The sequence below is a fragment of the Eimeria necatrix genome, genomic scaffold, assembly GCF_000499385.1.
Source record: "Eimeria necatrix Houghton genomic scaffold, Enh_scaff197, whole genome shotgun sequence".
Lineage (NCBI taxonomy): Eukaryota > Apicomplexa > Conoidasida > Eucoccidiorida > Eimeriidae > Eimeria > Eimeria necatrix.
Window position 1 is genome coordinate 36,536 of NW_013652602.1, and position 13,465 is coordinate 50,000.

The following is a 13,465-nucleotide window of genomic DNA, read 5'->3' on the forward strand; positions in this document are numbered from 1 at the left end:
GAAGCCTTCATTTTGTGTCTCATTTGAGGGTTTAGGGTTTGAGGGTTTAGGGTTTGAGGGTTTAGGGTTTGAGGGTTTAGGGTTTGGGGATTCAGGGCTTGAGGGTTTAGGGTTTAGAGCAGGAGACTCGGAGCCGCTGCTGCTCTCCTCTTGCGGAAATGAATTCAGCTCATCCCCCACATTGGAGGGCCTACGCATACCAGCCCTAAACCCTAAACCCTAAACCCTAAACCCTAAACCCTAAATCCTAAACCCTAAACCCTAAATTTCAGCTTTTAGACCCAAGCAGCCCTGGCAGCAACGCGGAGATAAACAGCTGCAGGTCAGGGTTTGGGGTTTAGGGTTTGTGTTTAAAAAATTAGCTTTGGGGTTAGACTTTATGGCTAGGGTTTAGGGTTTAGGGTTTAGGGTTTAGGGTTTGAGATACTGTCTGAATCCCCGAAGAGAAGCAGTGAGGCCCTCAGTGATCCCCCGCACGATTGCCGCGTAATCAGCTGTGACAGAAAACCCTAAACCCTAAACCCTAAACCCTAAACCCTAATTTCGAGACTAAGGTCCTGAATATGATTCAGCTTCAAGGCTGCACCTTTTGTGGAAGCCTGTTAAAACCCTCATTTGCGACTGCACTGTGCAAAGACGGCAAAGGGTTTAGGGTTTAGGGTTTAGGGTTTAGGGTTTAGGGTTTAGACGCACCGAAGGACATTTCAGCGTCATGAAGAGGCATAGTGGGGTTAAGAAGTCTCTCTGTGAAGGAACAGACCTAACACACTTGCGCAATAAGGGTTTAGGGTTTAGGGTTTAGGGTTTAGGGTTTAGGGTTTAGGGTTTAGGGGGGTTTAGGGTTTAGGGTTTAGCTCGCCAAGGGTGTTGCTCCTTGTTCTTGAGGGACTTGCTGCTGGGGCTGCTGCTGCAGTGGGCTTTTCTTCTTTGCTGCAGCAGCAGCAGCAGCAGCAGCAGCAGCTTTGGGGATCGATACTGGAGACGATCCCAGAGTTTGAGGGCAGCAGGGACCTGTTGCTGCTTCTCTTGCTGCTGCTGCTGCTGCTGCTCCTGTAGCTGAGGGTGTTGGTTGCTCTGGTGCTGCAGCTGCTGCTGCTGAGCCGCTTCCTGCTGCTGCTGCAGCAGCAGCTGCTGCTGCTGCTGTTCCGGTGCTCATTCCTCACTAGAAATCTGCTGCTGCTGCTGCTGCTGCTGCTGCTGCTGCTGGCGGCGAAGCCCCTGCTGCCGCCGCTGCTGTTGGCGTTGGTGCTGCGCAGGCTGCTGCTGCTGCTGCTGTTGCTGCTGCTGCTGCTGCTGCTGCACTCCAGTTGAGTAGCAGCAGAAGAGCAGGGCCCCGTGCTGCAGCTTGTCTCTGCTGCTGAAGGCTGAGCAGCAAAAACAAAAAAGCTTTTTTTCTTTTAATTAGGGTTTTGAGAGCAGCAGCAAAAGCAAACCCTAAAACAGTGTTTACTCAGGTGTACAGACACCTCACCCCCAGGGTCTCAGTGCTCGTTGAGCTCATAAGGGGCCCCCAGGGGCCCCCTCGCCTGCTGCTGCTGCTGCTGTTGCTGCTGCTGCTGCTGCTGCTGTCTCCCGTGCTGCAGTGCCCCTGAGAGTGCGCTGCTGCTGCGGCCCTGCGAAAGCTGCTGCTGCTGCTGCCGCTGCTGCTGCTGCTGCTGCTGCTGCTGCGGGACAGCCTGGGACTCGTGGGATCGGCGGGATCGATTGTGTGGGGTTTTAATTCTTCTGCTGCAGTGTTGCTGCTGTTGCTGCTGTTGCTGCAGCTCCCCCGCAAGTTGCTGCAGTCGCTTTGCTGCAGCACTAGAGCTTCGCAGCAAGGCGTCCAGTCTGCTGCTGCCCCTTCCGTGTCTGCTGCTGCTGCAGCTGCTGCAGCTGCTGCTTCTGCTGCAGCGGCGGGGCCCCCAGCTTCCTCGCTAGCTAGCCGGCTAGCCAACTGGCTAGCCAGCTGGCTAGCTGGGTGGCTAGCTAGCTGGCTAGCTGGGTGGCTAGCTAGCTGGCTAGCTGGGTGGCTAGCTGGCAGGCTAGCTGGGCAGCTAGCTGGCTGGCTAGCTAGCTGGCTAGCTACGTGGCTAGCTGGGTGGCTAGCCAGCTGGCTAGCCAGCTGGCTAGCTGGCTGGCTAGCTGGGTGGCTAGCTAGCTGGCTAGCTAGCTGGCTAGCTAGCTGGCTAGCTGCTGAAGGAAAAGAAGAAACTGAGAAGTGCTGCTGCATGAGGGGCCCCACATCTTCCTTTTCTGTGGGAGGGTCTTCTTCGTCGGAGTGCTGCATAGCAAAAGTTGGAAGGGCCTCCTCCCCATCCTGCTGCTGCTGCTGCTGCTGCTGCTGCTGCTGCTGCTGCTGCTGCTGCTGCTGCTGCTGCGGCTGGTCGAGGAAGCTGCTGTGGAAGGCAGCGGAATCCAGCGAGGAGGAACTCCGCCGGCAAGGGACTGATATGTCAAAGCTGCTGCTGCTGCTGCTGCTGCTGCTGCTGCTGCTGCCTCGCTTGATGCCTGCAGCAACAACCCAGCAGCAGCAGCAGCAGCACAAGCACGCCAGTAGCAGCAAAGCAGCAGCAAAGGCACAGCAGCAGCAGCAGCGCGGGCACAGAGTAGGTGACAGCAGCAAGCTGCTGCAGCGCTGCAACTGCAGCAGCAACAGCAGCAGCAACAGCAGCAGCAGCAGCAGCAGCAGCAACAACAGCAGCAGCAGCAGCAGCAACAGCAGCAGCGGCAGCAGCCGCAGCAACAGCAAGTGGTCAAACACAACCCAAGCTGACTCGTCAAAAGAGAAGACAAAGACCCTCTTCTGCTGCTCAAGGGAGACTCTCTCCTTTGCTGCTGCTGCTGCTGCTGCTGCTGCTGCTGCTGCTGCTGCTGCTGCTGCCTCCCTGCTACAAGTTCCCAGATGCGGCAGCTAGCTGGACGGCCGCACACTGCGCATGCAGCAGACCCAGAAAGGGGGCCCCCAAGGGGGCCCCCCTGGGGGCCCCCCTGGGGGCCCCCGGAGGGGCCCCCCGAAAAGCAGGTACAGCGCTCGCTGGGGGGCCCCCCTGGGGGCCCCCCTGGGGGCCCCCCAGGGGGCCCCCCAGGGGCAGTTGGGGCCAAAAGAAGTCCTGAAAGACGAGAAGTGTCTCTTTGAAACCCTTTAAGAGACAAGAGAGAAGGAGACCCTGAAAGGGTCCCAGAAAGAGCTCCCGAGGGGCCCCCGGGGCCCCCCGGCAGGGGCCCCCAGAGGGGGGGCCCCCCCCGAGGGCCCCTTGGGGGGCCCCTGGGGAGCTGGAAAAGGGTACAGCTGCTAAAGATGAGGGCAGGGGGAGGGGGAAAGAAGCGGGGGCCCCCTCGGAAGAAAACTGTTTGCTGAAAGCTTCTGCTGCTGCAGCACAAGTGCAGGGGGCCCCCGGGGGCCCCTGGGGGTCTGGAAAGAGAGAAGAAGAGCAGCAGCAGGGAACAGCAGCAGAAGCAGCAGAAGCAGCAGAAGGTTCCATGGGGCCTCGAGCTGGGGTGTACGTACACTGTACACGCAGGCGCAGAAGCAGCAGCAAGGCCAGCTGTCCGTACACCCGAACGCAGGCAAAAAGAAGCAAAAAGAAAACAGCAGAAAAAGGCTTTAGGGGCCCCCGGGGGCCCCCGAGGCTGAGAAGAGCCTTGGGGCGGCTGGGAGTGGCTGCGGCGGCGGCGAGGGCTGGACTGCGCTTGTTTTTCTGAAATTCAAAGAAAAGAAAAGAAATTAAATTAAATTAAATTAAATTAAATTAAATTAAATTGGAAAAAAGACTTTCGCCGCTTCAACCGCCGCCGAAATGCTGCAGATACACCCCGCGCGCGCCCCACGATGGTCCGTCCCGCACCCGAGGGTCACCGCGGGGCTTCGGGCTTTAAATCTTTGAAATTAAACACTTTTATTCATTTAAAAGCTTTTAATTTTCATTTTAATCGAAAAAACATTTAAAATGAACCTCTGGAGGCAGATCTGCATGCAGATGCCTCGGGGTCACCGTGGGGTGTACGTACACCTCAACTGCCGCGAGAGCGGCTGCGCCTTCTGCGCTTCTCAACCCTCAAAAGAAATCCAATTTGTTTTTTTTAAAAGAATAAATCTTTTATTTTCAAAATTAATTTGATTTGTACCAATATCTGGAAAAAATGCTTCAATTTCACCTCGATTGCTAGCGATGTCCGAAACCGTAAACCCTAAACCCTAAACCCTAAACCCTAAACCCTAAACCCTAATCACCCAGCTCTATAATCCGGATTTCCGTGTCCAAATCCCAATTCAAACACTTTGGAATTTAGGGCAAAAACCCCAACCCTCCCCTTCTGTTTCCGTGGCTGGGCCTGGCTAAACCCTAAACCCTAAACCCTAAACCCCAAACCCTAAATGCAAGCCCTATGCCCCAAATGCTAAACCCTACACGCTAAACCCCAAGCCTTGAAAGCAAACCCTAAACCCTAAATGCTAAACCCTAAACCCTAAATGCAAACCCTAAAACCTAAACCCTAAATGCAAACCCTAAACCCTAAACCCTAAACCCTGGGACTGGAAGATGCAGGAAGCAAAAGAAGACAAAGCAGCAGCAGCAGCAGCAGCAGCAAGTTCGAGATGGTTTAGTTCAGGTGTACATACACCTGGTGAGTTCAGGTGTACGTACACCTCAAATCGAACACACATTTGACTAACAAATAAAACAACAGAAACAAGCCGGCACAAAGCCTGCAGCAGAGCCTCGTGTCTGCTGCTGCTGCTGCTGCTGCTGCTGCCGCTGCTGCTGCTGCTGCTGCTGTTGCTGCTGCTGCTGCGGCCAATACTGTCGCCGCTGCCGCTGCTGCTGCTGCTGCTAAAATTGCACAAAAGAAAACAGCAGCACTTGAGATGGGCCAGAACACGACTGCAGCTTTGCAGCACGGCTTCAAAATAAGCTGCTGTTGCTGCTGCTGCTGCTGCTGCTGCTGCTGCTGCTGCTGCTGCTGCTGCTGCCCTTGCTGGCAGATAGACCCAGGGCCCCTGAACCTGCAGTGGGCCTGGCTGCAGCAGTTACTGCTGCTGCATTTGCTGCTGCTGTGTTGGGCGCTGGCGACTGAATTCGCTGGAGTGGCAGCAGCAGAAGCTGCTGCTGCTGCAGCGACTGCTGCTGCTGCTGCTGCTGCTGCTGCTGCTGCTGCTGCTGCTCACTATACTCCAAAATAATTGTTGGCCTCTTCCACTCAAAGAAACACAAGAAGAATCAATACAATGAATTGCCTGTCTAACACATGATGCAGCCCCTTGCTGCTGCTGCTGCTGCTGCTGCTGCTGCTGCTGCGGCTGCTGCGTCGGCTGCTGCTGCTGCTGCTGCTGCTACATCTAGTGGCAGCGACTCGCTGCTGCTGCTGCTGCATTTGGCCCTAGCTGCTGCTATAGCTGCTGTTATTTCTTGCTGCCTTGTTTCGTCAAGGCCCGCGCAGCAGCAAGAGTTCCTGCTGCTGCTGCTGCTGCTGCTGCTCGTACTGCGTCTCTTGCTGCTGCAGCGGCTGTCGTTTTTGCTGCCGCTGCTGCTTCTTTTGCTGCTGCTGCACTTTCTACTACTCGTGCTGCTTTTGTTTCTGCTCCTGCCTTTTTGTCTGCTGCTCCATCTGCTGCTGCTGCTGCTGTTTCTGCTGCTGCTCTATCTGTCGCCTCTTTTGCTGCTCCCCCATCTGCTGCTGCTGCTGCTGCTGCATCTGTTGCTGCTGCTGTTTCTGCTGCTGCATTTCTTTTCTCCATTGCTGCTGATGCGTGAGCATCTGCTGCTGCTGCATCTGCGTTTGGTGCTGCGTTTCCACTTGCTGCTGCTGCTGCGTCTCCGCTTGCTGCTGCTGCTGCGTCTCCGCTTGCTGCTGCTGCTGCTGCTGCTGCTGCTGCTGCATCTGCTGCAGCAGCAGGAGTCTCTCCAAATTGAGTGTTTATAAAATCGGCAATTTGCTGAATGCATTCCGAGGCAGATGGCTCCTCCATAAACCCGAAACACGGGAACTGAGACACAAACCCTAAACCCTAAACCCTAAACCCTAAACCCTAAACCCTAAACCCTAAACCCTAAACCCTAGCCGTGAACTGCGAATGGCAGCAGGCTGTCAACTGTCAGCGCCCAACTCAAGCGCTTTGCTACCCCCGACAAAAACCCTCAGTCCTCTCCACAAACCCTAAACCCTAAACCCTAAACCCTAAACCCTAAACCCTAAACCCTAAACCCTAAACCCTCGGAGAAGCAGCAAACGCACCACGTGGAACTCGTCCTTCCAGACAGTGACGGAGGCCCTTTGGAGTTGCTGCTGCTCTGCTGCTGCTGCTGCTGCTTCCACTTTCCCGCTGCTGTTGAGCTGCTGCAGCTGCTCTGCGTCCATCCAGCCCAGGGCTTCTGAGAAGCCAGCAGCAGCAGCAGCAGCAGCAGCAGCAGCAGCAGCAGCAGGCCGCATGTGCTGCAGCAAATCGTCCGGCAAACTCTCAGCTGAAAAGTAAGACAGCAGCTCTCTTGGGGTGTGGGGCCCCCCCTCGGAAACGGGGCTTCCGGGGGCCCCCTTTGCTGCTTCTCCTCCGGGCCCTTTTGCTGCTGCTGCTGCTGCTGCTGCTGCTGCTGCTGCTGCAGCAGGGCTGGGGAGGCTGCAGCTGCCGTCGACGCCTATGTCCGGCACGGGAGTGGAGCGCTGACAGCTTTTGCTGCTGCTGCTGCTGCTGCTGCTGCTGCTGCTGCTGTCGCCGTTGCTGCTGCTGCTGGTGCTGCTGCCGCCGTTGCTGCTGCCGCTGCTGCTGCTGTCGCCGTTGCTGCTGCTGTTGCTGCTGGCGGCATTGTTGCTGCTGCTGCTGCTGCGCTGAAGCTCGTCGCAGCTGCCGCCTTGTCTGCTGCTGCTGCTGGTGCTGCTGGTGCGTCTGCTGTTGCTGCTGCTGCTCTCCCCGCAGCCCTCCGCGCCCCCCCCGCCGCCGCTGCTGCTGCTGCTGCTGCTGCTGCTGCTGCTGCTGCTGCTGCTGCTGCTGCTGCTGCTGCTGCTGCTGATGACTGGCTATGGGCACTGTCAGCGGCAGCAGCCGCTCAAAACCCTCGAAGTTGTCGGGGGTTTTAAAAGCTGCATTTATTCTTCTCGCCAACACCAAAGAGTCACTCAGCAGCACCTGAAAATTAATTAAATAATTCAAATTAAATAATTTAAATTAAATTAAATTAAATTAATTAAATAATTTAAAATAAATTAAATAATTTAAAATAAATAATTTAAAATAAATTAAATAATTTAAAATAAATTAAATAATTTGAAATAAATGAATTGATTTTAAATAAATGAATTGATTTTAAATAAATTAAATAAGTTTAAATAAATTCGGTAATTTAAAATTAATTTATTTTAAATAAATTAATTTAAAAAAAATTTGAATAAATTAATTTTAAATAAATAAGTTTAAATAAATTAAATAACTTTTAATGAATTAAAGTGGTTTTAATTTAAAATAATTTCAATCAAAAAGAATTTATATTTAAAATTAGTTTAAATTAAAAATTGTTTGAATTGAAAAATGATCTAAAGTGAATATTAAAAAGCAATAATAATAGTAAGGAATTAAAATAATTAAAATTAATTAAAATAATTAAAAAGAATTAAAATAATTAAAATAATTAAAAAGAATTAAAATAATTAAAAAGAATTAAAATAATTAAAATAATTAAAATAATTAAAAAGAATTAAAATAATTAAAAAGAATTAAAATAATTAAAATAAATTAAAAAAAAATAAGGTCTAAAAAAGAAAGAGGGAATTAAGGGGAAAATGAAAAAGGGGAATAAAAATAAAAGACAGGTTAAAAACCCTAAACCCTAAACCCTAAACCCTAATTGTAAACCCTAAATAATGGCTACGCTTGTCAACTAGCCCCGGCAAATCCCAGTTAGGGTTTGAGGGCCTTCCCAGCTGCCCCGCAGAAGCCGCTGCATCTGGGGCCTAGGGTTTAGGGTTTAGGGTTTAGGGTTTAGGGTTTAGGGTTTAGGGTTTAGGCACTTCTGTCGATCCTGCGTGAATGCAAACTGGAGGAAAAGCTCGAAGGACTGCAGGGTCGCTGAGAAAGGCGGGGGACACCCAGGGGTCTCTGAAGGGGGTCTTGTCCTGCATGCGCAAACCCTAAACCCTAAACCCTAAACCCTAAACCCTAAACCCTAAACCCTAAACCCCAGGTCCAAACCCGCAATCCAGCACCAGTCGCGCAACAGGCAGCACAAGCTGCAGAGCCCCCCGCCGCAGGAAACTCTCGTACTGCCTCCCAAGACCCTGGCTTAGTAGGGTTTAGGGTTTAGGGTTTAGGGTTTAGGGTTTAGGGTTTGCGTACGAGGGCGCCTTCTTTGAAGTCCGAGCCAAAAGCACTTTTGCCGAAACGGTAAAGAGCAGCAGCACGTTCGATTGAGATGAGAGGCAGCACGGGCTCTTGGGCCCTGTTGAGCTGCGGACAAGCAAGGGTTTAGGGTTTAGGGTTTAGGGTTTAGGGTTTAGGGTTTAGGGTTTGGGGTTTAGGGTTTGGGAAAGGGTTTAGAGCTGCTTAGGCAGCGTCTAGGGTTTGCGGCGCCTCTTCTGCGGAGTCTGTGGTTAGCAGCAGAGGGCGTGGGGCGGCGAGCTGAGACTCCGAGGGTTTAGGGTTTAGGGTTTAGGGTTTAGGGTTTAGGGTTTACGCGGTAAGAAGGCCCGCTCTGGCTGAGGTCCAGCCAGGGCGACAGCAGCACAACAGCCCGCGGCAGCCCCACAGCAGCAGCAGCTTCTTCAGCAGCAAGACTTTCATTATGTTTGATAATGGACATCAGCAAAGTCACTGCCAAGTTGCCCCCCGCGCTGTCCCCTGCAGCAGCAGCAGCAGCAGCAGCAGCAGCAGCAGCAGCAGCAGCAGCAGCAGCGGCGGCGGCGGTGGCGGTGGCGCGAGGAGCACGTGCGTGCAGGAACAGCAGCGGCAGCAGCACAAGAAACGAACAAATGCAGCAGCAGCAGCAGCAGCAGCAGCAGCAGCAGCAGCAGCAGCAGCACAAGAACCACATATATGCAGTAACAGCAGCAGCACCAGAAGCACACAAATACAGCAACAGCAGCAGCAGCAGAAACACATACATGCAATACCACCAGCAGCAGCAGAAGTACATACATACAAAAGCAGCAGCAGCAGCAGCAGCAGCAGCAGCAGAAGCACATACGTACAAAAGCAGCAGCAGCAGCAGCAGCAGCAGCAGAAGCACATACATACAAAAACAGCACCACCAGCAGCAGCAGCAGCAAACGCACATGCATACAAGAACAGCAGCAGCAGCAGCAGCAAACGCACGTGCACACAAAAACAGCAGCAGCAGCAGCAGCAGCGGCAGCAGCAGCAGCAGCAGCAGCAGCAGCAGCAGCAGCAGCAGCAGCAGCGCACCCATGAGGACGAGGCGCTGGGGGTCGAGCGCCTTTTCGCGCAGCAGGTGTCTGTACACCTCAAACACCTCCAAGATCTGACTCGGCCAAATACTCTCCGGGGCCAAATTGTATTTGGGGGCCACAACGCGGGCCCCAGTGAGGCGGCCCAGTTCTGCGCAAACCCTAAACCCTAAACCCTAAACCCTAAACCCTAAACCCTAAACCCTAGGCCCCGCGCCGCGGGGGGGCGGCCGCGGGGGCGCCCCGCCAAACGCGGCGGCCGCAACCCTCATATCAAGTGAACTGCCACAAACCCTAAACCCTAAACCCTAAACCCTAATGTGGCGACACCCACAAACCCTAAACCCTAAACCCTAAACCCTCGACACACAGCTGCTCTCGCGACATGTCGTGCCTGGCCAGGACTTGCGCCAGTGTTAAAACCGCGGACTACGCTTTAGGCTCCAGGGTTTAGGGTTTAGGGTTTAGGGTTTAGGGTTTAGGGTTTAGGACCATTGAAAAAGATGCGGTAGAAATCTGGACTTTGAGAAATAAAGGCCCCTCCATGCAAATAAAACACAACTCGCTCTTCTCCATTTTCTCCTCGCAGCAGCTTATCAGGGTTTGGGGGCCCCTCCTCGGGGCCCCCCGGGGGGCCCCCGGGGGGCCCCCCCGGGGGGCCCCCCTCACTGGGGGCCCCCTGGGGGCCCCCCTCGCAGTAGCTCCCCTCCTCGAGGCCCGCGTCCTCGGGGCCCCCCGGGGGCCCCCCCCCGCAGGGGCCCCCCAGGGGCCCCTCCTGGGGGCCCCCCAGGTCGAGGGCCCCCCGGGGTTGGGGGCCCCCCTCGCCGGGGGCCCCCTGGGGGCCCCCCTGGGGGCCCCCCTGGGGGCCCCCCTGGGGGCCCCCCTGGGGGCCCCCCGGGTCGGGGCCCCCCTGAGTGCCCTGGGGAGAGGCGCGGGCGGGGGCCCCCGGGGGGCCCCCCGGGGGCCCCCCAGGGGCCCCCCGGGGGCTGCGGGGGCCCCCGTTGGAGGGGCTGGTTGGGGTTTGAGGGTTTAGGGTTTTGGAGTCTGTTTCGGAGTCTGGAGAAGGGTTTGTGCCGGCCTTGACAATCAAATTGACTTGTTTTAAAAGCAGCAAACGAAGGCGCCAAAGATCCCCGAAAGAAAGGGTACTGAGGGGCCCCCCGGGGGCCCCCCCGGGGGCCCCCCGGGGCGTGGCGTAGAGGTGCAGGGGCGTGGGGGCCCCCGCGCGCAGCAGCAGCAGCGCCTGCTGCTGCTGCTGCAGCAAACCCAGCTGCTGCAGCAGCAAATTAATTCTGCTGATGCTGCGCAGCAAAACACTTCTGTCCCGCTGCAGCTGCTGCTGACTGTGGGGCCAGCGGCTCAGCAGCAAATAAGCAAAGACAGCAGGACACAGCAGCCGCCGCGCGGAGCGCTCCGGCACTGCAGCGCGCAGCAGCAAACCCTCCCGCATCCCAAACCCTAAACCCTAAACCCTAAACCCTAAACCCTAAACCCTAGCCCGCAGCCCCGCGCGCGCTCCAGCGCCGCCCGCCACGAGCCGCCGGCGCTCCCCAAAGCAAGCAACCACCCACTCCCGCCGCTCCTCCCAATCGCCAAACCCTAAACCCTAAACCCTAAACCCTAAACCCTAAACCCTAAACCCTCGGAGGAAGCAGGGTCCCCGGCAACCAGCCACAAACGGAGCTCCCCAGGCTCCTCCGAGAGCCGCTCGGCCAGCGACTAGCGACGAAAGAGTCAACAGCCCAATCTAGCGCTGAGGGTTTAGGGTTTAGGGTTTAGGGTTTAGGGTTTAGGGTTTGTGGAAACTCGAAACCAACCCTGCGCTGCAGCGCCTTCAGCACAAATGCGCCTCTAGCTCCACCAGCTTTGAGCAGCTGCTCGCGGCCCAATGAAGCACGCAAACCCTAAACCCTAAACCCTCAGCCCTAAACCCTAAACCCTAAACCCTAAACCCTAAACCCTAGGCCGTGACGAAGGGCCCGGCGGGGGAGACGGCGGCTTCGGGCTGAAAGGGTTTGACGAAGAAGTGCATTTTCCAGAGGCAAGGCCTTTGGGAAGAGCGGGTAGAGGCGCAAACCCTAAACCCTAAACCCTAAACCCTAAACCCTAAACCCTCGCTAGCTGGGGAAATCGACGCGCCGCGCTGCAGACTCGGCGCCCGCGGGAGAAAAGAAGTAAAAACAAATTAAATGAGTTTTATTTTCATTTATTTATTTATTTCTTCTTTTATTTTCGCTTTTCTTTTCTTTTTCTTTCACTTCTGCCGCTGCGCCGGTGCGGGGCCCGCGAGCAGAGCTCGCTGGGGTGTACGTACACCTCAGAAAACCGCAGCAGCCCCGCCCGCCCCCTCGCCGCAAAAACCCAAGGCCAGCTTCAACTTGCAAACCCTAAACCCTAAACCCTAAACCCTAAACCCTAAACCCTAGCTCGCGCCACTGCCCGCCAAGGACCTATCCACGGTACCTCTGGGGCCTCCGGGCAAACCCGGGGGCCCCGGGGGCCCCCCAAAACCCTCAGCAATTTAATTAAGACCCAAAACTCAAATTTATTTCTTATTCTTCACTCAAGGGGCCCCGGGGCCCCCAGCGCTGCTGCAGCACAGCTGCTGCTGCTAGGGGCCCCTCGCCCCGCAGCAAGAGCTCCTCAGGGCCCCCTGGGGCCCCCAGGGGGCCCCCAGGGGGCCCCCAGGGGGCCCCCGGGGGCCTCCCAGAGGCTCCCAGGACCCTCTGGGGGCCCGCGGGGGCCCCAGGGGCCCTTTTAGGGGGGCCCCGGGGGGCCTCCAGGGGGCCCTCGGGGGGCCCCCAGGGGCCCCTCTCTTCTGGTTTGGGGGAAGGGTATTTGTTTTGCTGCTGCGTGACCAGTGGTCAGTCTGGGGCAGCAGCGGCTAGCGCAGCACTTGGAGATTTTCTCCGGAGACTTAAATGGCAAATAAATGGAGAAAAAAAGAAAAAAAGAAAAAGAAAAAGAAGAACTTTAAAAGTTTCAAAAAAGCGGCATTTAATGGACCTAAAATGGCAAAGAAATGGAGCAAAAATGAAAAAACGAAAATCTTTCAAAAGACCCAAAATGCTCTCGCTTGTCTGTACAGCTGACGGAGTGTACGTACAGCTGGCGCTCTTCCAGTGTCGCGAAAATGCAAAAAGGAGTTTCAGTCTTTTTGTCAATTATAAAACATTATTTTATTTGCAAATATAATTTAAAAATAAACAAAATTAAATCTTAAAACAAACAAAATTGAGTCTTTTGTGTTTTTGCAAAAGCGGCTTCGAGTTGCTTCCCACTTCAGGTGTACGTACACCCGAGAGTTCCCCGTTTTTCGAATTTCCGTTTTTGCCAAATTTCATTTTAATTTAATTTCGCACTTTTGTCTCTTTTCCAGTTTTTCAGTTTTGTTTCAAAAGATCTTTTTTTAAACTTTTTCGGATTATTCAAAAAGTTCTTTTCGCAACAAATCCTTCAACTCGGCCTCTCCATTTGAGTCCAATTTGAAAGCTTTTCTCCGCTATTTAGGGTTTAGGGTTTAGGGTTTAGGGTTTAGGGCTTGCGGCTTTAGGCTCTAGGGGTGTGACGTTATGGTTTAGGGTTTAGGGTTTTGGATTAGGGTTTAGGGTTGTAAGGTTCAGAGTTTAGCGTTTACGTGTCAGGGGTTAGGGTTTAGGGTTTAGGGTTTAGGGTTTGGCGGGGAGCCACTGCTCTTGCGCATCTTTGAAAGAACTGCACTTCGCTTTCGATCTCTTAGAGAATTGAATTGCTGCTGCCAAACCCTAAAAAAGGGTTTTCTAAGAAGGGTTTAAAGGTGAGGGCTTGGCAACGAGGGTTTACTAGACAGGGTTTAACAATTAGGGTTTAGCATTTAGGATTTAGTGAGGGTTTGAGAACGAGGGTTTAGGGTTTAACAATGAGGGTTTGGCAGTGAGGGTTTACTGAAGAGCGTTTAAAAACGAGGGTTTAGAAATGGGGATTTAATGAAGAGGGTTTAGAAATTAGGGTTTGGAAATTAGGGTTTGGAAATTAGGGTTTAGAAGTGAGGGTTTAATGGCGAGGGTTTAGCAGAAAGGGTTTACTAGTTGGACCCTAGTTATGAGGGGTTAGGGTT

General features: G+C 54.1%; 1 protein-coding gene across 1 annotated transcript; it reads right to left on the reverse strand.

Annotated features, from left to right (window-relative positions):
• Window positions 1-1,481: 1,481 nt before the first annotated feature.
• On the reverse strand, window positions 1,482-10,819 carry ENH_00025720 (esterase, putative; the record flags this gene model as incomplete). The annotated part of the gene is made up of 12 exons (XM_013579822.1): window positions 1,482-1,676; window positions 2,222-2,487; window positions 2,754-2,909; window positions 4,985-5,177; window positions 5,462-5,965; window positions 6,214-6,440; window positions 6,625-7,099; window positions 7,978-8,082; window positions 8,303-8,413; window positions 8,640-8,803; window positions 9,368-9,520; window positions 9,862-10,819. The coding sequence occupies 12 exons, from the start codon at window positions 10,817-10,819 to the stop codon at window positions 1,482-1,484; spliced, it is 3,507 nt and encodes a 1,168-aa protein (XP_013435276.1).
• Window positions 10,820-13,465: the final 2,646 nt, after the last annotated feature.